Genomic DNA, 22649 nt, shown 5'->3' with positions numbered 1-22649 from the left:
AAATTTCAGCTCTACAGCCTTTATCAGAGAGACTTGGCTCTCTCTTTGGAAAGTGTACTAGTCATTTCACTTACTGACAGCTACAGGACTGGATGCTCATCCTCACATAGGTTTTGGGCACCCATGATTATTCTTTAGGTGGCCTTTAAGTTCACCCTTATTGCACATCCTTATTTATAATTTAATGATCTAACACACCTTTAAAGGGGTCATACTGTTGACAAACTTTGTGCTGAAAAGATTTCAGTCCTTTATTATCAAGTTTTACTTCAGTTCAAGTGTGAATAGATATGAGATATTTCAGTCAAATAGGAAGGGGAGATGGATGGAAATCCTAACACGGCCATAACTAAAGCTCCACTACCATGAAAACAAAATGCCATGCAGAATAACTTTAAAAGAGTCCAGTCCCACACCTTATACACACCCCAAACTCCCACTAACTCTAGGAAGACTTTGGACCCAAAGGATCTAGAGGTTCTGATGTATCTATTATCCTAGCCTTGTGCCATACACCTGCCACAGAAAAGAAGAGTTAGACAAAATAAGTTCCAACAAAAAATTGAAAAGAGATTTCTCTCACAAGGTTGAGTACCCAACATTTACAACAATTGTGTATCTGTTTCATGTCATTTATTTGTCTAATCCATTCTAAATAGTAGGCTGTGTACATTGTTTATAAGTAGCTGTGGAATTCAATGAAGACCACCAATTATATCAATTCATAATTGCTTAGCTAACTCCCTAACTATCCTCTTCCACAACAATAAAGGGAAGGTTTTCAAAGGCACAAATGGCAGATAGGCACCCATCTCCCATTGACTTTCATTGTGCTTTGTGCCTTCACGTGCTCCTCCTCAATCTTTTATGGACTCAAAGTAGTTAGGGATTAGGGAGGAGGGGAAACTATTAGATAACCAGAGTCCATTCCCTCCATTAACACCAGATACTGTCCTCATCTTGAGAATTTAACTGATGCTATTGTTGACTATAGGACAAATGCCGAGTTATACATTTCCAAGGTGGAGCTGTATATGGATATACAAAATACAGAAAATGCTATTGGATGGCCAAAACGAATGCACATCAGAAACAAGGGAGGGGAAAGAAATCTTCAGTGAAGAAAAAAGGAAAGGGTGATAGAATTTCACTAACAGGGTGAAATCCTTGCTTCATTGAAGTCAATGGCAAACCTCACATTGATTTAAGTGAGGCCACGATTTCATCTCTCTCTTTTTCTTAGTCTGCAAATCCCAGGAAAGTCAGTTTGGCCCACAGAGTGGTAAATTAATCCCACTATCTAATCTCTGGTCTAATCCCTCTAGTAGTTATCTCAGTCCAGTCCATTTCATTAGCTATGGGAATAAAATAGCAGTTAACCAAAATCACTCATCAATTTATACATCTCACGGATGACATTTCTTACACCCAGGATAGGAAAGTGCCGTACATTATCTGCAGTATGATTTCAACATGCTAGCCAACATGCCAATCATAGTTTACGTAAGCAATATTAAATCAACAAGGGCAAAGTTGTGCAATTATTACTCATAGGGACTAATGCTCTTCTCTTCATTTAAATGGCACCATTTGCAGAGTAAAGTACTGCAAGTAAGGGTGGAAGGATCTTGCTCTACTGCATTTTATAACAGCATGTGATTCTTTTGATGAAAGCAAAAAATTGTTTTAATTTCACAGAATATCAGGTTCGGAAGGGACCTCAGGAGGTCATCTAGTCCAACCCTCTGCTCAAAGCAGGGCCAATCCCCAATTTTTGTCCCAGATCCCTAAATAGCCCCCTCAAGGATAGAACTCACAACCCTGGGTTTAACAGGCCAATGCTCAAAACACTGAGCTATCCCTCCCCCCAATTTGGATTTTATTAATTTCAGTGTTTGCTTCCTGTACCTGCATGGAGACATTTTGATATTTACAGTGGTTAGGAAGATTTTAAGGATGCAGGGGAAACAAATGTTATAGTTTACTTATTTATAGTTTACATGGGAATTTTAACACACACTGCAAATTTTAAGTCAACATTGAAATAAATCAGCAATGAACCCCACTTTTGCTTCTTAGATCTAAAACACATAGCCAGTGGAAATGGCTGCACCCAACAATTGCAAAACTTTGGATGTCATATTTGACCTTCCACTCTATACAAAAGATTGGACTGTAATACAGTAAAAGAAGATTAACCGATTAGTGTTTGTACAGCACTTTTCAGATGTAAAGTACCATATAAGTTCTAGATATTAATAATTCCAACCACAGGTATTTATTGGCATTATGATTCTTTGTCATTCTGTACAAGAGATAGTTTTCTGTCAAATAACAAAACTAAAGTGAAGAATTAGGACTTGCCTGTTTTACTAAACCAACACCCCACTGATAGAGAGGTTGCTTTGAACAGTAGAGCTATATTAGTAATATTACTCAGCACTTACAGTGTGATTTAAACTTTGAAAGCTCTTTATAAACATTAGCTAATTAACCTAGATAGGCACATCTCAACAGGCTGAGCAGAGGGGAGTGCCAGGTGCAAGCCCAGAAGAGGAAAGTATTTAAGGATACTCGCAAACCATCACTGGTCAGCAAGTCTATTAACCACTGTAATGGCGGGAGCAGGAGGGAAAGGCTGAATCTCCTTCAGGACACAGCAAACTCCAAAAGGCTGCTCTTTGAAGTGTTCAACAAAGAAAAGAATGATCATCATTTACATTCCCTCTGTATTTAAATCCACAGCCATCACGGGAATCACTGAATTCATGATATAGAGCTTATGGGAAGTGACCTATTGCTGCATGCAGAAAACTTCCACTAATTTTAATAGTTTATACCCCCAATGTATCAAAGAGAGCATAGAGCTCAGAGTGATGCCCGACTGTGGTACCCGTTCCCTTGTGGAGAATTGGTTTTGAAGGGATTCTTTTTATCTAAAACTACCCTCCCTCCTATTTTGGCTAGTTACTTGATGTAATTAAAGACCATGTCAGTGGCAGAGAAAAATAATCATTGCCACAGGAGAGAGGACTCCTGCTGCCGCATAAATGCCTATTGCCTGTATGATCACCTCCTCATTTCCAGCAACACAAATCTAGAGCAGAGCTATAGCGTGGGCCTGTGTAGAAAGGAAGTGGCTAAGAAAGACAGCACGTCCCAACCGCATCCCTATTAACCACGCTGCCCACTTTGAAAAATAACTGGGTGGCCTGGGGCTGTGCAAAGTAGTAAGTGTTGCTATGAGAGGAGCAGCTCAGCTCCATGCATTTGGTTTCAATTCACTCAACTGGTGTAACATATGTGTCGAGTGCAGGCTTGCATATTAGTACTATAAACCTAGTAAAGGACAAGTTTATTGCCAGTCTTTCCCTACCCCCAGCTCCTCAAAACCAGAAAAGGGGGAGAGGGAGAGAGGAAGACAAGAGGCTTTCCCAATACTGAAGGGAAGGTGAAGTGCAATTCTAAATATGTAACTTCCCCGCTTGCAAGGCTTTTGTGCAATGCAATTTTCAACTGCTTTTGTGCAATGCAATTTTCATAAAAGCTTAAATGGAAATGTGCAAGGAACATACACTGTGAAAAGCAGACATGCCCAAATTACAAGCTTTAATCTCGATCAATGGGACCTGAGGGAAGAGAAACAGAGAAGGAGATGCAGAACTTGGGGGTGGAGGGAAAAAAGCCTCTGCAATATGGTGGAGAGCAAAGGGACAGCAGCAATTGGGAAACAAGCTTGCCAGCAATCAGAGAATACAGAACAGCCAATCAAAACTGTCCCTATTCCCCTATCTGTTGGATGCTATTTGCAATGTTTTCTGGGAACTGTACACAAAGCTGACCAAACACCAGAATGTGTGTGCCACTGGAAATTGTGAGATTTCACATTTTTGCTTCATCCAGATTTGAGATAGAGAAGTCAAAATCTTGGAATTTTCCATAAAACTAAATATTCCAAAATATTTTGTTTTGAATGTTTCTTTTTGATAAGGTTGCAACATTTGGTTCCAACTTTATCATTTTGACTTTTATATTATATTCTAATATAACAGTCAAAACAAAACGATAAAGTTAAAACAAAATATTCTGACCTTATTGAAATGAAACATTCGGATAATTTCCCATCAAAAATGTTGATGAAATGAATACACTCCCATGAAATGATTCAAGTTTGTTCAATGAGCATTTTCCAACAGCATTCTCTTTTTCACCATCTCTAATTGCACTTGTATAGTACCTTTCACTCAACAATCCAAAGCCTTTTACAATCAATCAATCAATTAAGCCTAGGCACAGCTGATATGTCCACTTAAAAACAGATTAAGAGAGTAAGTGACTCATGCAAGAGGTGATATCAGAAAGGAGAACTACATCCAAGAGTCCCAACTCCCAGTTTTATGCTCCAATCCCTAGACTACACTGCCTCCATCAAACTACAGGAAGGCTATGTCCATTTGCAAACATCCAAAGGGCTGTGGTATAGTTTTGTTCTGGAATAGTCCAATCCAGCTCCTATTTAAGTCAATGGGAATCTTTCTTTGATTTCAACAAAAGTCAGTTTGGGTAATCTGTTAACTTGATACAAACTTGAGTTTTATAAAACTTGCAGATTTAAAACAATCCCTGCAAAAGTCTATCACATTCTGCTAATGCTAAAAGAAAAAGACAGCTCCCTAACCTAAACCCATACAAACATGTGCTGTAAGGACAGTCTTCATTTCAGCTTTATCAGCCAGCCAATGTGCAGAGACCAAATAATTGTCACTATGTTTAATTGGTGGTAACAAAAAATGATCCTTAGACACCAATGGCCAGATTCACAAAGGAATTTAGGTCCCTAAAAATGCAGATAGGTGCCTGGTGTGATTTACACATATGGCTAAACAGGTTAGGTGCCTAATTCCCACTGAAAGCCACTGGAGTTAGGCCCTAGCCCATTTACACAGTTTTGTAAAGCTCACTATGTGCAATCTCTATCTTTAGACACCTAAATATTTTATAAATCTGACCCTAATGACTTGGTTTTCAGAAGTGCTGAGTACCCATAACAATGGGTCTTGCAGATGCTTATCTCCTCTGAAAAAATCAGAGTGCAAAGATCCAGTCCTGCAAGTGTACTCAGCAGAATGCAAGCACCTTGTAGGAGATGCCCAGCACTTTGTAGTATAAAGCCCTAAGTGTCAGAACCAGGATGTGGGCAGTCTAATGGTTAGAGCAAGGGACAGGAGTCAAGCCAAGGGTCAGAAACCACCAACCCAGGGATTCTCAAACTGGGGGTTGTGACCCCTCATGGGGTCATGAGGTTACTACATGGGGGGTCGCGAGCTCTCAGCCTCCACCCCAAGCCCCACTTTGCATCCAGCATTTATAATGGTGTTCACTATATAAAAAAGTGTTTTTAATTTATAAGGGGAGGTCACACTCAGAGGCTTGCTATTTGAAAGGGGTCACTAGTACAAAAGTTTGAGAATCACTGCACTAACCAGAGCCAAGGCTCAGAGACAGCATCAGGAGTCAGGCAAGGGAACAGAGCTGGGGCAGACTGGAGGAGGAGCAATGCTGAACTGGCTAACCCAGGCTCAGCTGAGAGGGAACTCAACCTCATGGTTCCTGACACTAAAGATACAATAACAGCAATAGAGAAGAAGCTGATGGATATCTGATCTAACATAAATAGACTTTCTTTTAGGTGTGTTTTGTTAAGGATTCAGAAAGAAAAGAACTGAAAACTATGTTACAGGCTGTTTAATGAAAGTGTCAATAAAGATTAAAAGCCAAGGTTTTGATCCTGAAATGTGCTCCATCCAGGTAGATCCCTGTGCCAGTGACTAGAGCACTACTTCAGTGGAGCTCCATGAGCATGAAACTCATTGCAGGATAAGCCTAAATATTTAACTTACAACTTCAAGAGATGGCAAAATCAGCCACATCCCATATCATGAATGTGCTGGGACTAAAATATATTTATTTGAACTTATACTAAACTTTGAATTGTACCCTTCATCCTATTCTTTATTTTCATGTCCTTCAGAAAGACAGGAATAGGGTTCTAAAGGTAATACTGTACTGATCTGGCTGCTCAGGTAGTAATTATTCACAGAAGCTTTTCAAACCCACATCACGGGAAGTGGCCAAGTTCTTGCTGTTTTCTGCTCCTAGGAGGGTTTTCATTTTCTGCATGATATTTTCCCTCCGCTGCTGTTGAAATGTCTTCTCCTGATCGCACAGAGCCATGCTGAACCGGAGGTCAGTTGAAGAGCTGTTTTGCAAAACAGACAGACTGTGAACCCCAAAACTGATAAACAAAATTTCATTTATGATCCCATAGACTTTAATGGGAACAGGAACAGGTGCTATTGGTTTACATTATAAACGCAATAAAATACAAAGTGCTAGATACATTGCATAATCGTACATTCCATTAAGTCATTCTAAGGAGGAAGAATGGTCACAGTGTCTCTTTAGCAAATATGAACCTTCCCAGTTCTAAGGGAACTCATTTTATATGGCAGGACTACAGTTAATACACTAGTGAACACATGAAAGAGAAGACATAAAATATTCAGCGGCTAGTAATGTGTTCTGTGGTCTTTTTTTAAAAAAAAGTGAAGTTAGCACTTATAAAAAAGTGCTAGATTCATAGTCCAGGAACTTGAATTCTCTGCTTATCCACAGATCAAAGATAGTCTGAACAACTGCAACGAAAACTTCTTTGCATAACCCCACCAGCGCACATTAATTAGAGGTGCTGTGTCAAGTGGTGAAATTATAATTCAATCTCCATGGACACTCAGTCCTTGGCCTCTCTCCTGAGATTGTCACTGAGTGACAAATATGATAGCAAACTCAGCAGGACTTGTACCAGTGTAGTTTAGGCCAGAAGTGGATCCCCAATATATCCAACAGGGCCTAATTTTTGTATTGGGATTTTCTTGGGATTCCACAAACTGGGCTCCTACTTTCCACTGCACATAGTGTAGGCAGGATAAGAAGTTTCATCTGCCATTTGACTAGGGGATGGTTAAGACTCATTGATCTTGTACACCACTCGGAGGGTGTGATCCCTAATACTCCCTCTGTACTTTTTATTGCATGTCTGTTTTATCAATACACATTATTAGAAAGGTTCCAATCCACCCAGGCACTTTATCATGCCCTTAACTTTGACTCTGTGAGTAGTGCCACTGAATTCAATGACACCACTCATTGAAAGATAAGCACATACTTCAGTGTTTTGGTGCATCAGGGCTATAGGCTGTATGTTGGGAAAGGGGGTTTGGTGGGGGGGGGGGTAGGGGGACCTGGCAAAAATCTTTGCTCACATATACCTCACTGAAAGTGATCCATTATGAAAGATGATCTAAACAACTCTTTGGGGTATGTTGACAACTTAGTTACTAGACAGCACCATCCAAGATTCCTTTTTGACAAACATACAGACCTGTGAACATGTAACATCTTATGTAAAGTGGTAATATACATCAAAAGATAGTAAATCAAAGTATTATGCAGTCAGATGAACAGAATGAGTAAAGAAGAAAAAAGATTGCCTAGAAGCAAGGCACCACCAAAATGCACATAATGGTATAATTCAGAGAGCAGTGACTGCTGTACTGTACAGCACAACTGAAAGGAATTCCAGATTTCTGAGTTTCTTCAGTTAAATTAAACAGCATATTTCACATGTGTTTGATGAAAATTACAGACATGAAAAATACAGCAACCAGACTGGCTAATCACAATGCCCTGGCCTTGGATTTAGGAATACAGTGGACTTAATGTTGCTGTCTTTTACATCTCTGCAGTCTCTCTACAACGACTGGGGTTTCCAGAGTGTAGCGGGGAGCATAATTTGGCCCCTTGTGCCATGTTGTTACGCTATCCTAATATATTCTATAATTGCAACACAACATGGCTATGAGGCTTGCATTGAGTTAACATCATAAGCATGAATTAATCACCCTGTTGTGTCTAAATGTATAAGCCATAGGAGTTTTAGGGGTGGCCTAGTGGACAACACACAGATATCCATCTGTTGGCATAAAGAATAAGATGAAACAAACCCTGGGGGCTGTTTTCCGCCATAGGGAGTTATATTTTGCATGAAATCACTACTATAGTTACAGAAGAAAATTAGTCTATTTTTAAGTTCTCTGTTTTCAGTTGCTCATAAATTTTAGATTGAAAATTTTGGTGCCTGACCTATTCCTCAAGATATGTTGTTTCTCTGAAGAGAGGCGAAACCACACATGGTAAAAATTAGTCATATCACTTAATGCATTGGTGGAAGGTGTTCAGGTACTACAGTGATGGGGATGGCATAAGAATTTAAATAGATTAGGATTAAATAGAATTCCCTCCTCTCCCAAATATATTTATTTCAATAAATCACTTCAGACATTCTTGAGAAATGAGAAGTGAATTTGGGGCAGGAACCATCTTTCTGTTCTGCATTGGTACAGTACCTATACAATAGGGCTCTGGACCATGATTAGGACTCCTAGGTGCTACAGTCGTACAAATAATTTTTCCTCACTTTCAAAAAATATTATGACCACATTTTTCTTCATAGGGATCATTAAAAAAATAGTTGATCTATAAAACCAGGTCTGTAAATAGCCTTCATTGAAGAATTATTTTTTACTTTGTTATGTGTGGAGATGAGGAATGGATTTAAAATAAAGATTTTGAGATGAAAATGTGAAGGTGTGCATGAGAGCATTTCATTATTTGCTTACCCTGCAAAGACTTATGCATGTGCTTAACTTTGCACATGAGGCTAAATCTTGGCACCAGTGAAGTCAATGACAGCCTTGCCATTCACGTCAGTGGGGCCATAGTTTTATTGATAGTGCATAGTTCCATTAAAGTCAGTTTCAATTACTTCAACAGGAATATCCTCTGTGTGCAAAGTTAAGTATAAGCATAAGTCTTTGCAGGATTAAAATCTTAAAGATTGATCTGATGAGCATGCATCTGCAGCTAGCTAGCTAAAAGTTGAGATTAGATTGGAAAATTGCTGTAGAGTGGGAGATGACTGCAATAAGGATAACTACTGAGGCTGGCTGCCTACTGAGTTTCTGAAGTTCTGCATAGGAGAGGACCACTGGAAAGGAGAGCACGTAGTGGAGGCCCAGAAACAAGGATCTTACAAACTACAGCCTTGCTCCTGCAAACATTTAAACAAGTGCATAATTTTACTCACATGAATGGTCCCATTTAAGTCAAAAGCAAACTTACTCTGGGGGTGTAACCTTCTTTTTTTAATTGTCCTGAGTTTTCAGTGCTTGATATTTCAACCTTAATACTAGTTAATTTTGCATTTCATTTTATATACTTTGAGAAAAAAAATTACAAGGAATAGAAAACTCATAAATAGGCTGCTAATACAGTCATTCTCTACAGATTTGTTTGGTTAAGTGAGATACTTACCAGACTTCAAGAAACAATTCCAAAGTCATTTCTGTGACCTAAACAAGAAACATTTCAAGCGGATTATATCATTTATAGACGAAAGAAAACACATGCACTTTGAATTTACACTCATCCTCCTCCTTATAAGTTATACATTGACTTTAAAAAGAGGAAACGATTGACCAGATACGTAAATGGGTTTCCTTAGGAAGAATGACTATTTGGAAAAGTGAACAGAGTGCTTTCAAAGGGGGTCACACAGTACAGAGACTACAGTTCTCAGTTAACACAGAGAGTATGTGGTGTTAAATCTTGACTTGTATTAGTCAAGTCCCATTAGCATTGTCTTCCCCCATACATTACTTTGTGAGGGAATGTCACCCTTGACCAGGAGGTAATTTTAGTTCAAGCTCCACATTTCTAAAAACCTTGGCTTCTGCTGCCAATAGCAGTACTATCTGTTATTTGCTCCACATGCAGAACCAGTAGGTACTACATCTCTGATCTGGATTTGAAGCAATGACACACAGGTAAATGATTGTACTGTATGGTCCGAGACACCAAGTCTGCCATCACAAGCAAATATGTTTACAGTGTAATTTAAAAGATAAAGCGTCCAAGCCTGCAACCCTTCCACATGCAATTAAAATTGTCATTATTATTATACAAACTTTTAATTAACTTATTTAGGCACACATAAAGGCTAAAAGATAAGAGAAGAATTTATCACAGCTGAGTGTCAAAGAGAAAGAAAAAGATGTTTTCTGCCTATTTTGAATAAACAGTCCAACAGAAACTCACTATGTATTCAAAGCTAAAAGGACCAATACAAATATTCTTTAATCAAACAATATTTCTGGTGGGATTTGAAAGAAAAAAGTTGAAAAAATGTCAATGCCTGATCCTTAAGGGATAAATCATATCTGTTAGGCATGGCTTAGTGTAAGAAGCAGTTCGAACCAGGCAAGCACTAGGAGGAATTCTACCTTCCTGAACTCTATGATGCATAAGGGAAATATGTCTGCTATTACACTCTTTTATGAGTAACAAACTCTCCCACATAGCACCTGCCCCTAGAAGGTGTAGTACCAGTAAGGCCTTTAGAAGGCCATACTGAAAACATGCAGTGATGCACTGGCTTTAAGAATGTACACGCTGAATATTAAATAGACTCCAGAAGTGAAATGCCAGAGTCAACAGCACTCCATTCTCTATGACAAAATAAAAATATTAGGCACGGCTGGTGCATATTAGCTGTGCATGTTGAGTTCAACCTGATTTGGAATTCCTCACCATTCTCTCATAAGTAGAGCTGGGTAAAAAATTTCTCATGAACACTTTATTCAATTAAAAATGCAGTCTTGGTTGACCCAAAACAATCTGTGAAGTTGACACAAAATTGTCAGAGGAGGTGCTGCCACCACCACTGTCCTCCCTGCTAGAATGTGGAAGACTGCTGTGGAACAGATCTGAAACTGATTTTTTCGATTGATTCAAATTTTTGAAACATTCCAGATTTGGTTTGACCTGAACTGGTTTTTGTTTTTTGTTTTTTTTCTGTTTTTCAGAACCACCATTGAACTTGAAAAATCAGTTATTTGAACAGCTCTACTCGTAAGGCTCATCATAGTTTGATTTCTTTAAACAAGTCTTTTCCCTACTAATTGTCTAATTAAAGGAAAGTTAGTGAACTAAATGACTCCATCCATAGGAAAAAAGTTATTTGCAATTTGACAACTTAACATTAAACACACAATATATAAAGCATATTGTTTGCAATTAATTTCAGATACCTCAACCCCTTTTCCTCTATCTCTCCTTTTTACAAACTAAATGATGATTCAAGTCTTATTTCTGTAACATGGAAGACCAAGACACCAATACAGAAGAGTCAACCAAAAAGTGAAAAAGATCAGGAATTAACCAGAGCATTCATAAGACACAAGTAAGCGTGTCAGATAAGCAACAACTTCCGAAAGAGAGGGTGTTAGAATTACATCAACTCTCAGGCGGCAGTAAATTATACTTCATATACATTTCTTAATTGATTTACCAAAAAGGCCTTAACCAATCACTTGCTTTAACCAAACAGGCTTTAGTAGTGATACCACATGCCCTAAAGCTTTGTAGGAAGGGCCACTGATCAAAATTTGTGATTATATACACTATGGAGTGAAACTGAAACACAAACATTGTATAGAATGTAAATATTTTAATATCTAAACAAAAACTTCAGCTACAAACTCTTTCAGCTATCTCTTTTTTTAAGGATTTATAGTATAGACTGAGATTGCTGCTAAATTAACTCAATTAGTTTTGTATAAAGGCTCAGACAGAATAATTCAGTTGTGACTTGCATTAATTTTACAGAAGTCACATAAGCACATCGTTATATGTTAACCGAGGCTGTGTTACTGCGAGTCATTTACTAGCAGTGCTATATAGAATAGTTAAATAATCTCTGTTAGTGCTCCTGGAGCCACACACAGCAGTAGTAGAAGGTAACTTGCATTGCTCCTCAGGCCAATAAAGTCCGATTGAATTGAATTGAACTGAATTGAATTGAGCAGAGGCTTGCTCCACTGATATGCATCTTGAAGTTACTGCATCACACAGAGTCCTCTTGGAAGGGATACTAATGTATTATGTTTTAAAAATAACTATTGAATGCTGATGTTTTTCCCACTCTTCTCCCATATAGAAATATATAATGTGTATACTATTGACATGAGGATGCCGGGGATGCGGGAGATCTTGGGACTTCCATATATCTCAGAGCAGAAGCTCCCTGCCAGTATCAAAGGAAGGACAAACCATCTCCTCATCTTCCAACAGTGCAATTGGGAGGCAACTCTGAGTTGAAATCAGCATCAGTGAGGAGAAAGTGAGGTCCTTTTGGAAAAGCTGTCAGGGCATGATAGTACATACATGGATAGCATCTAATCTACTACAGAAGCAATAGCTTCTATGTGATCTAGGAACAAGCAAAACTCCCAGACTGTTACCCAGCCAGAATACTGTGTAGCTAAAGATAAGAAACCTGAAAAAAGACTTACATTGTGTGCTCTGACTTGCCAAATACCCGATTTCAAGTCAGCTGCTACTGCATTAACATTCATAGTCATGGTTGAGACTTTAGCAAAACAGGCCAAATTATCAAGATTTGCAACTTACTTCATTAAAAGTAAATGGAACTTCTTTCTTCTCTCCCACTTTCAGAGAGGATATAAGAAATGTTGATGTGCCAAGAGTCTCATCCATGACATAGTTGGCATCCATTAATGTGATCTACAAAAGATAAAAAGAGAGCTTTAAAAACAAAAATATAGACTATAGATAGGAACATGTCTAAGACATTCACTCTGTATTCAATGACCAGACACAAGCAACAATATTCCTTTGGCACTTAATAGGTTTGTTTATGACTTAGTAGAAGCTTTTGAGGGTTTGCACTGCACAGATATTAACCACTTTTGTAGCACCGTTCAGACTAATGCAGTGCTTTACAAACTTATCAGATCTACCACCATCCTTGACAGGGGATGTTTAGAAGGCCAAAAGAATAACTGGGTTTCCCTTGCCATGTGGGATAACATTTTATAGGTGATGAAACTGATAATGTACACAATTTAAAAGCTACATGACAAAGATCATACAGCAAGTCAGTGGCAGCAGAACTCAAAAAGTGTCTTAACTCAAATTATAAGAACATAAGAACGGCCATAGTGGATCAGACCAATGGTCCATCTAGCCCAGTATCCTGTCTTCTCACAAAGACCAATGTCAGACACTTCAAAGGGAATGAATAAAACATGGTAATTATCGAGTGATCCATCCCAGTCATCCAGTCCCAGCATCTAGCCATCAGAGGACACCCAGTCCATGGGGTTGCATCCCTGACTATTAAACATTAATAGGCCCATCTTCCATGAACTTACATAATTCTTTTTTTGAACCCAGTTATACTTTTGGCCTTCAAAATATCCTCTGGCAATGAGATCCACAGGTTGACTGCGTGTTGTATGAAGAACTTTTTTTTGTTTGTATTAAACCTGCTGACTGTTAATTTCATTGGGTGACCCCTGTTCTTGTGTTATGTGAAGGGGTAAATAACACTTCCTTAAATCACATTCTCCACGCCATTCATGATTTTATAGACCTGTATCATATCCCTCCTTAGTTGTCTCTTTTCCATGCTGAACAGTCCCGGTCTTTTTAATCTCTCAACATATGGAAGCTGTTCCATACCCCTAATCATTCTTGTTGCCTTTCTCTGTACCTTTTCCAATTCTAATATATCTTTCTTGAAATGGGATGACCACCACTGCATGCCATATTCAAGGTATGGGAGTACCATGGCTTTCTATAGTGACATTATAATATTTTCTGTCTTATTATCTATCCCTTTCCTAATGGTGTCGAACATTCTGTTAGCCTTTTTGACTGCCACTGCATATTGAGCGGATGTTTCCAGAGAACTATCCACAGTGACCCCAACATCTTGAGTGGTAACAGCTAATTTAGACCCCATCATTTTGGAGGTATAATTGGGATTATATTTTCCAATGTGCATTACTTTGCATTTATCAGCATTGAGTATCATCTCCTATTTTGTTGCCCAGTCATCTAGTTTTGTGAGATGCGTTTGCAATGCTTTGAGTCTGCTTTGGACTTAACTATCTTGAGCAATTTTGTATCATCTGCAAAACTGTGTCACCTCAGTGTTTATGCCTCTTTACAGATCATTTATAAATGTTGAACAACACAGGTCCCAGTACAGGTCTGTGGGGGACCCCATTATTTACTTCTCTCTACTGAAAACTGACCATTTATTCCTGCCCTTTGTTTCCTGAATCAACCAGTTACTGAACATGAGAGGTCTTTCCATAATTCCTCCTAACCCATGACTGCTTATTTTGTTTAAGAACCATGGCCAATCAGAGGAGGGGCCAGGAGGGCCATTTGGCCTGGGCCTCAAGCTCAAAAGGGGTCTTATATGTAGACACTTGTTAATTTTTTGGCATTTGATAAGTTTCGCAACTTGTTTTTATGCACATCCGTATCGGACCAAAACGTGACATACTCTCTCAGCTTAGAGCTGCAAATTTAAGCAAATAAGAGATGTGATTTGGTAAAAGACTTTTTTTTGTTAACTGATATAGATTTTGTCATATTAAAGAGTTAAAAATGTTCATAAATATTAATAAAAATATATCCGTTCTGATGCCACAAGATTAGACCGTGATGAACATGTCCTCTCAGATCAGCTGATTATATAAACAAACCACTACTAGTGGCTGATGCTGGATCAAGTGCATGTTGAAAGGTAGAGAACTGTTACATTTTAGTGTCTTTATCATTTTACTTCTAGTTGATTAAGGAATTATTTATGTGTGAGAATTCCTCATTATCTTCTTTCATTTTGTGTTCTTAATTAGTGTTCCTTTGTTTTAAGTCTTTTCAGCATTTCTGTACCATTCAGCATTTGTGTACATGTTTCAAGTGTAGATAAGCTACTTATTTACAGCAAAATATTTCAAGTGTGGATAGGCTACATATTGACCAGTTAGATCACTATGAAGAGGAGATTTGAAAGTGATGCAAACAAGAGAGAGCAAAAACAACTGAGTGAAGCAGCAACTAAGAGCTCAAAGCCAATAACTTCATTTCTCAAACCACTGGAAAAACACACCTTACCCAACAAACAATGCTGCAGATAATGAAAACTCCATAACTGCAACAGGTGATATTTCAATGCCAATACCTGAACATGAGGACAGTAGTCAAGAAGGAGATGTGCCAACAGGAACAGATGCAGGAGAAGAAGATCCTGTGTACGATCAAGAAACTCAACAGCAACAGGAAGATGTAGATCTTACGCAGCAAGAGCAATTCATGAGTACTACAGGTTTGACTGTGACTGACATTGGAATTACTGACAAGAGCAATGCTGCCCAAATGTATTCTTTTCTTCAAATTAGTTGTTTTCAAATTCCAAGTAACGTTCCACAAGATGCTGATAATTATGCTTTCCCTACTCGTCTGCTGACAAAACATTTCCAAATGGTGAGACCTGCACAAGATACTGGTTATGCTGGAGTATGGAAAAAACAAACAAACAATCTCTGTACTATGCACCCTGCTTCATTTTGAAAAAAAGTGCTGCAAACTCATCAGTTCTCTGTGGTCAATCAGGAGCATCAACAGAGGCTGGAGGAAGTTGAAACACCGAATACCATCACATGAGAGTTCAATATCACACAAAGAAAACTACGGGCATGGCTACACTTGCAGATGTAGAGCACTTTGCACTGCCTTCGGAGAGTGCAGTAGGGGAAGCACTGCAGTCTTTCCACACTGACAGGAACAAGCGCACTGGCGTGGCCACATTTGCAGCACTTGTAGTGGCATTGGGACAAGGGCATTATGGGCAGCTATCCCACAGAGCATCTCTTCCCATTCTGGTGCTGTGGCTTGTGGGAAGGGGGCGGGGGTTGCGGGGCATTCTGGGTCATGTCCCAATGCCCCGTGATGCATCAGTTCACATCCCAGCAATCCCTGTGATTCTGTCCACATTTGCAGCCATCTTTCAAAGATTTTTGTACTGCACGCTCTGTCTTCCCTTTCAGTCTGCAGGAATGGAGCCCGAACTGCTGAGGAGTATGCTGTCAAGTCTCCCCAGCACATCACATTTGGCAGTCGAGTTATTCCTTATGATCCAAAGTGACCGTGAGGGCTCCAACGAAGATATTGACTCAAGTAATGCATATGACACAAGTTTGCTTGTGGCATTCATGGACATGCTCACTGCCGTGGAACACCACTTTTGGGCTCATGAAACAAGCACTGAGTGGTGGCATCACATCGTCATCCAAGTCTGGGATGACGAGCAGTGCTGCAGAACTTTCTAATGAGAAAAGCCAATTTCATGGGACTATGTGAGGAGCTCGCCCCCACTCTGCAGTGCAAGAAAACGAGATTGAGAGCTGCCTTGATGGTGGAGAAGCGGGTGGCTATTACAATCTGGAAGCTGGCAACTCCAGACAGCTACCGATTGGTCGCTAACCAGTTTGGAGTGGGAAAGTAGACCATTGGAATCGTGTTGATGCAAGTTTGCAGGGCCATTAATCACATCCTGCTCAGAAGAACCATGACTCTGGGTAACGTGCATGACATTGTGGATGGCTTTACACAAATGGGTTTCCCTAACTGCGCAGGGGCAACAGATGGCACACGTATTCCAATTCTGGCACCTGCCCACCTAGCCTCCGAGTACATTAATTGGAAGGGCTATTTCTCTGTGGTTCTCCAGGCGCTCGTGGATCACCGTGGATGATCCATTGACATTAACGCAGGCTGGCCCAGAAAGGTGCATGAGGCCTGCATCTTTTGGAACACTGGCCTGTTCAGGAAGCTGCAAGCCAGGACCTTTTTCCCAGACCAGAAGAGTACTGTAGGGGAAGTCGAAATGCCCATTGTGATCCTTGGAGACCCAGCTTACCCTTGCTCATGAAACCCTGCACAGGGAGCCTTGACAGCAGCAAGGAGCGGTTCAATAACAGGCTGAGCTGGTGCAGAATGACTGTGGAGTGTACTTTTGGCCGTTTAAAGGGCCACTGGCTCTCTGAGTGGGAAGCTGGACCTGGCCGATGACAGAATCCCTGCGGTTATATCCACGTGCTGTACCCTCCATAACATTTGTGAAGGGAAGGGTGAACAATTCATTCAGTCATGGAACTCAGAGGTTCAACACCTGGAGGCTGAATTTGAACAGCCAGAGAGCAGGGCTATTAGGAGGGGCCCAGTGCAGGGCTGCAAGGATTAGGGATGCCTTGAGGGAGCAATTTGAGGCTGAAAACCACCAGTAATGTCTGGTGCCCTGCATGGGAGTGAAGTGCATTGGTTCAAATGTTTGTAGTAATCTGTGTTTGCTATGCTGACTTGCAGTGCCTGTTGCTTACCTGGGCTAAGGTATCTTTTACTTTATGCAATAATAAAGAATGTTTTCAAAGTCAAAAAAATCCATTTATTGAAAAGAAAATTCATTTACTGAAAAGAAACACAACTGCTTGGGAAACAGAAAGGGCAAGTGAGCGGGGTGGGGAATGGTACAATCACAGATTTGCATATGCCCTGTTATCATACTCAGCCTTCCTGTCTGGAGTGCTGTGCAATGAGTGCTACACTTCAAGATGGATATACTGCATAGTGACAGAGGTTGAGTGCAGTGGGTAAGGGTCATAGTTTTCAGGGCAGGGTGATGAAGCTACAGGTGTTGGAGGCAGCTGGTGGCGATAAGAACCCGGATGCCGGGGAAAGTGGGTTGGAGGTGACATGGGGGCACAAGGGAAAGAGTTTTGGGACAAGGGCTGCAGGGGGGATTGGGTATGGTAGTGGTCTGCTTGCATGGCTATGAGCGCCTCGATCGAGTCCGCTTGGAACTCCACTATGCTTATCAGCTGATGCGTGCTTTGCTGCCAGAGCACCGTGCTTTTGTGCCAGTGCTCCTCATTCTGCTGGCAGATCCTCCTTGCACTGTCCCTCCACTCCTGCACTTTTAGATTTTCATTACTTGAATGCTGAATTACTTTATGCAACATGAAAAGGAGTACTTGTGGCACCTTAGAGACTAACAAATTTATTAGAGCATAAGCTTTCGTGAGCTACAGCTCACTTCATCGGATGCATTTGGTGGAAAAAACAGAGGAGAGATTTTTCCACCAAATGCATCCGATGAAGTGAGCTGTAGCTCACGAAAGCTTATGCTCTAATAAATTTGTTAGTCTCTAAGGTGCCACAAGTACTCCTTTTCTTTTTGCGAATACAGACTAACACGGCTGCTACTCTGAAACCTGTCTTTATGCAACATGTCTTTCTTGCTTCTACATGGCCTCTTTCTGATTCTTTGGAGTCTTTCGGCTGGTGATAACACGGACGGCTGAGATCTCAAAGTTGCATCTGTAAAGGCAAAATGCAACACTTAACAAAGGCAGCATTGTTCACACCAGATAGAGCAATGATTCCCCTGTACTTAAGGGCAAGCACAATAGCATAATTTGCCCGTCCCAAAGCAAGCGCACATAACCCACGGGAGTCCCAAAAGCACAGGGTCAAGCATGACTGATTGTTTCACGTCTGTACTGTCCTCTGGATTTCTGTGCCTTGGGGAAGAGCCAACAGCTGCAGGGGGTCCCTATACTGAACACTGTCCCCACATTTTCCACAGGCGTTCATCCTGGAAGATATCTCACTGCTGAGGGTGACCTGGGAAGCAAGGGATGGTCTTCCACTGCAATGCGGATTCTGCCCTGGCCCATATGCAGCTTGCCTGTGTGCAGCAATGGTCCTGCTGCCCCTAACGGCACAGTGGCGTGGACAAGTTAGCCTTACTGGGACAAGGAACACAGTGGCTCTTCCAAGAAACCTGCACAAGTGCATTGCCCAAGTTCTGGATGAGACCTTTTAAGAGATCGCTGAGGCCAATTACTGCAACGTGAGAGAGCATATCAATGCCCTATTCCGCATCTAGGCTTGCATGCGGCCCTAACCCGCCTCATCCCAAGAGCCCATACCGAATAACTTCCTTCCCAAAATAAAAGCCGCTTACCGGGAACCTCCTCTGGTGTTTGTCCTTCCCCAAGCACCAGCTGCCACAACTAGCTACCTTCCTGCTGGCTTGAGAACAGCTCCTGGCTGGCTGCATCTAGGGATTCCAGGGTGTCTTCCTCCACCTCAGATACCCTCGCTTCCGCTTTGCTGCTCCTCTGCCTCCTCCTGCCTTGTTGAACTGGGCTCTGAAGTGTCCATGGTGGTACTCAGAGTGGAGGTGGGGTCACCCCCCAAGTATCGCATCCAGCTCTTTGTAGAAATGGCAGGTCACAGGGACAGCACCGGAGTGGCTGTTTGCCTCGCAGGCTTTGCCGTACGCATTCTGCAACTCCTTCACTTTAACCCTGCACTGCAGTGCGTCCCAGTCATGGCCCTTTTTCCACCATGTCCCTCGATATCTGCCTGAAGGTATCATAATTCCTACGGCTGGAGCGCAGCTGGGACTGGACAGCTTCCTCCCCCAAAACACTGATGAGATCCAGCATCTCGCCATTGCTCCGCACTGGGGATCGCCTGGAGTGTGGAGGCCTGGTCACCTGGAAAGATTCGCTGAGAACACACCACGCCTGGCTGAGCAAACAGGAAGAGGATTTTCAAAATTTTCAGAGAATTTAAAGGGTGGGTCTGACAGTTGGTCACCTGAGGGCAGGGCAGTAGAGTTCAAAGTGATGACCAGAGTGGCTAGAACAGGCATTGTGGGACACTTCTGGAGGCCGATCAGAGAGCATTAATAGGTCATGGTGTCCACACTGGTGCTGCAGCACTCTAACCGGGGCTCAGCAAGTGTTATGCTTCTCGTGGAGGTGGATTGCCAGGAGCACTCCAGCCGCGGAGTGCAGGCACTCTACGTGCCTTGCCAGTGTGGATGCGTCATGAGTTAGGGCAAATGGGGCTGCTTTAATGCGCTCTAACTCGCAAGTGTAGCCAAGCCCATAGATGCATGGAAATCAGCCAGTAGGGAAGCATCAGCTGAAAGTTCAGTTGAGAATTTAGTCTTCACTGAACTCTCTACAGACACTAATAACTGGAAAAAACTTCTTGAGTGCATCCTGAATGTCATCCTTTTTCTTTCTGAGCAGGGATTGGCTTTCTTTGGTTACAGTTAAGATATTGGTAAGCGTGCAAATGGAAACTTTCTAGGCACAGTTGAGCTCCTCAGCAAATATGACCCACTTCTATCAGAGCATGTTAAAAGTGTTCGAGAATTGCAAGAGTCAAAAATGCATGCAAGTCCATCATCTCTCCACACGCATACAAAACAAGTTTATTGAGCTATGTATTCATACAAACAACAATTCTTGATGAGATTCAAAATGCCAGGTATTTTTCTATTGCTGTTGTTGCCACTCCTTATTGTTCTCACAAGGAACAGACTACTATGCTTATTCGATATAGTAAAATTGTAGACAGCTCAAAGGTGGGAAATTCTAAAGCAATATCTTTGTGTTTCACTGCATGGGATGTTCAAAACTATATGGTCTGCAGGGATTGATCGTATTCAATCAGTTGCGCAGCATTTGAATTCAGTGAGAAAGGTTTTAAACAAGCTTGAATCTCTCAATCTCACTGCACAGGCTCGAACTGAACTTCAATCTATTCAGAAGCACACGTCCAAATTCAAATGCATTCTGATGTCATCTTTGTGGATGAAGCTACTTACAATGATCTACCAAACTAATCTGGTAATTGAAGCACACAAACGCTACACTTTATGTTGAGAGGGAAACATTGAAAGTCTTATCAATTACATCCAAAAGACTTGTGAACAATGGGATGCAATCCTGACTGAGTCCAAATTAGTAACACAGAATATTGGCATTTCATCTGAGTTCTCCACCAATCACAACTTACCTACTGAATCCGATGCTGAGCAGCATTATAGGGTCAATGTCTTCCGTGTCATCACTGACTCTATTCAATCAGGTCTTACACATCAATTTGAGTCTCTGCAACTAAATTGTACCTTTCAGGGGTTTCTTTAGCAGTTCAACAGACTGCGTAATGAAGATCTACTTTCTGCAGCTGAACAATTTCAGCAACAGTACAACAAAGAAATCTCAAAAGATCTCAGTGACGAGGTCATTTTCCTCAAACAAATATATTCCATGAACTTTGAATCGGATTGCAAGCCAAAGGAATTGCTTCAAGAAATACTCTGACTTGGACTCTCTTGGGTGTTTCCTAATATCACAATTGCATTGTGTATTTTTGTCAGTTTACCTTCAACGTGTTGAAGCAGGTATGTTCACCCGAAGCCACTGATGCAGGCAAAGAATGATCATCATTCAACTATGGGACAAGAGCGTTTGAACGAGCTTGCCATGCTTAATATCAACTGTGATACTACACAAAAGCCAGATTTTTCCTCAATAATTAGTGCATTTGCACTAATTCACTCATCTTACTATTTACTATATAACTTTCAGTTCCCTACTCTGTTTAATTACTAGATCACAGTACAGCAATAAGTACTTGGCGTAATGCACAGAAATTCCAAACTTGCAAACATCTACTTTATGTCCAATCAAATCTAAAAACCCATTGGCATGTTCTCCATCTCAGCAGGGACCACACCTTTTGGAATGTGATCTGCACAAGTAAACAACTGAGACTCTGGAACACAATTTCCCATTCCTATTGCCATATCAGTAGAGAAGCATAACAAGTCATATTTCTGGAGAGAAAGAAGCAAAGGAGGGTGCATCAGATAGAGCCTTCTTATGGTGATATCATCATGTTCTTCATCAAGGATATGCTTATACACACACACACACACACACACACACACACACACACAGGTAGACGTACCAAAGAACATAGCTGCAATTATTAAAATAATAAATGTTCTCATATCCTTCAGTAAATCTTTCAAGGGTGAAAGAAACCTGTAAATATCAGGAATGGGTTTTTTATCATTGACTTGAATGGGAGCAAAGTTAGGCATGTTTGAACTAGAGCACATCTTTTAGAAAAACATCCAATATCTTAAGAATGGCCCTACTGGGTAAGAGCAATGATCCATCTAGCCCAGTTTCCTGTCTTTCAACAGTGGCCAGTGCCAGACACTTCCAAGGGAATGAAGAGAACAGGCCAATTATTGAGTAAACTATACCCTGCCATCCAGTCTCCGCTTCTGACAGTCACATATTTAGGAACACGCAAAGCATGTGGTTGCATCTTGACCATCTTGGCTAATAGCCATTGATGAACCTATCCTTCATGAACTTATCCAATTCTTTTTTTAACCCAATTGTACTTTTGGCCTTCACAGCATCTCCTGGCAACAAATTCACAAGTTCACTGTCCATTGTGTTTTGAAGTACTTCCTTATGTTTGTAATTCTTAATTAAAAAATTTCCAATAGTAGAGAATCCACCATTACCCTTGGCAAATTGCTCCAGTGGTTATATTATCCTCATTGTTTTAAAAAGCAGGCCTTATTTCTACTCTAAATTTGTCTAAGCAATCACTAATTTTTAGTTCTGTGATCAATTCCTCCATTTCTCAAGATGAGACATGATATAGAACTCCCCATGCTGGATGCAACACCCTTGAAGGATGTACTATATGTTAGGATGGCAGTCATTATTTTAATAATGGTAGTTGTATTTTTAATATCTATTTTA

General features: G+C 40.7%; 1 protein-coding gene across 3 annotated transcripts in view; it reads right to left on the bottom strand.

The window, feature by feature from the left end:
- PLA2G4A (phospholipase A2 group IVA) overlaps positions 1 to 22649 on the bottom strand; it is a 129833-nt gene that overhangs the window by 39954 nt on the left and 67230 nt on the right. For all 3 annotated transcript variants that reach the window (XM_038414861.2, XM_043490706.1, XM_043490705.1), the window contains 3 exons: positions 12589 to 12702; positions 9433 to 9470; positions 6118 to 6259 (listed from right to left, as the gene is read on the bottom strand). In XM_038414861.2, coding sequence (XP_038270789.1) covers positions 6118 to 6259; positions 9433 to 9470; positions 12589 to 12702 — 294 coding nt within the window. The remainder of the gene's footprint in view (positions 1 to 6117; positions 6260 to 9432; positions 9471 to 12588; positions 12703 to 22649) is intronic.

The sequence above is a fragment of the Dermochelys coriacea genome, chromosome 8, assembly GCF_009764565.3.
Source record: "Dermochelys coriacea isolate rDerCor1 chromosome 8, rDerCor1.pri.v4, whole genome shotgun sequence".
NCBI lineage: Eukaryota > Metazoa > Chordata > Testudines > Dermochelyidae > Dermochelys > Dermochelys coriacea.
This window is presented reverse-complemented; position numbering and strand designations above follow the sequence as displayed.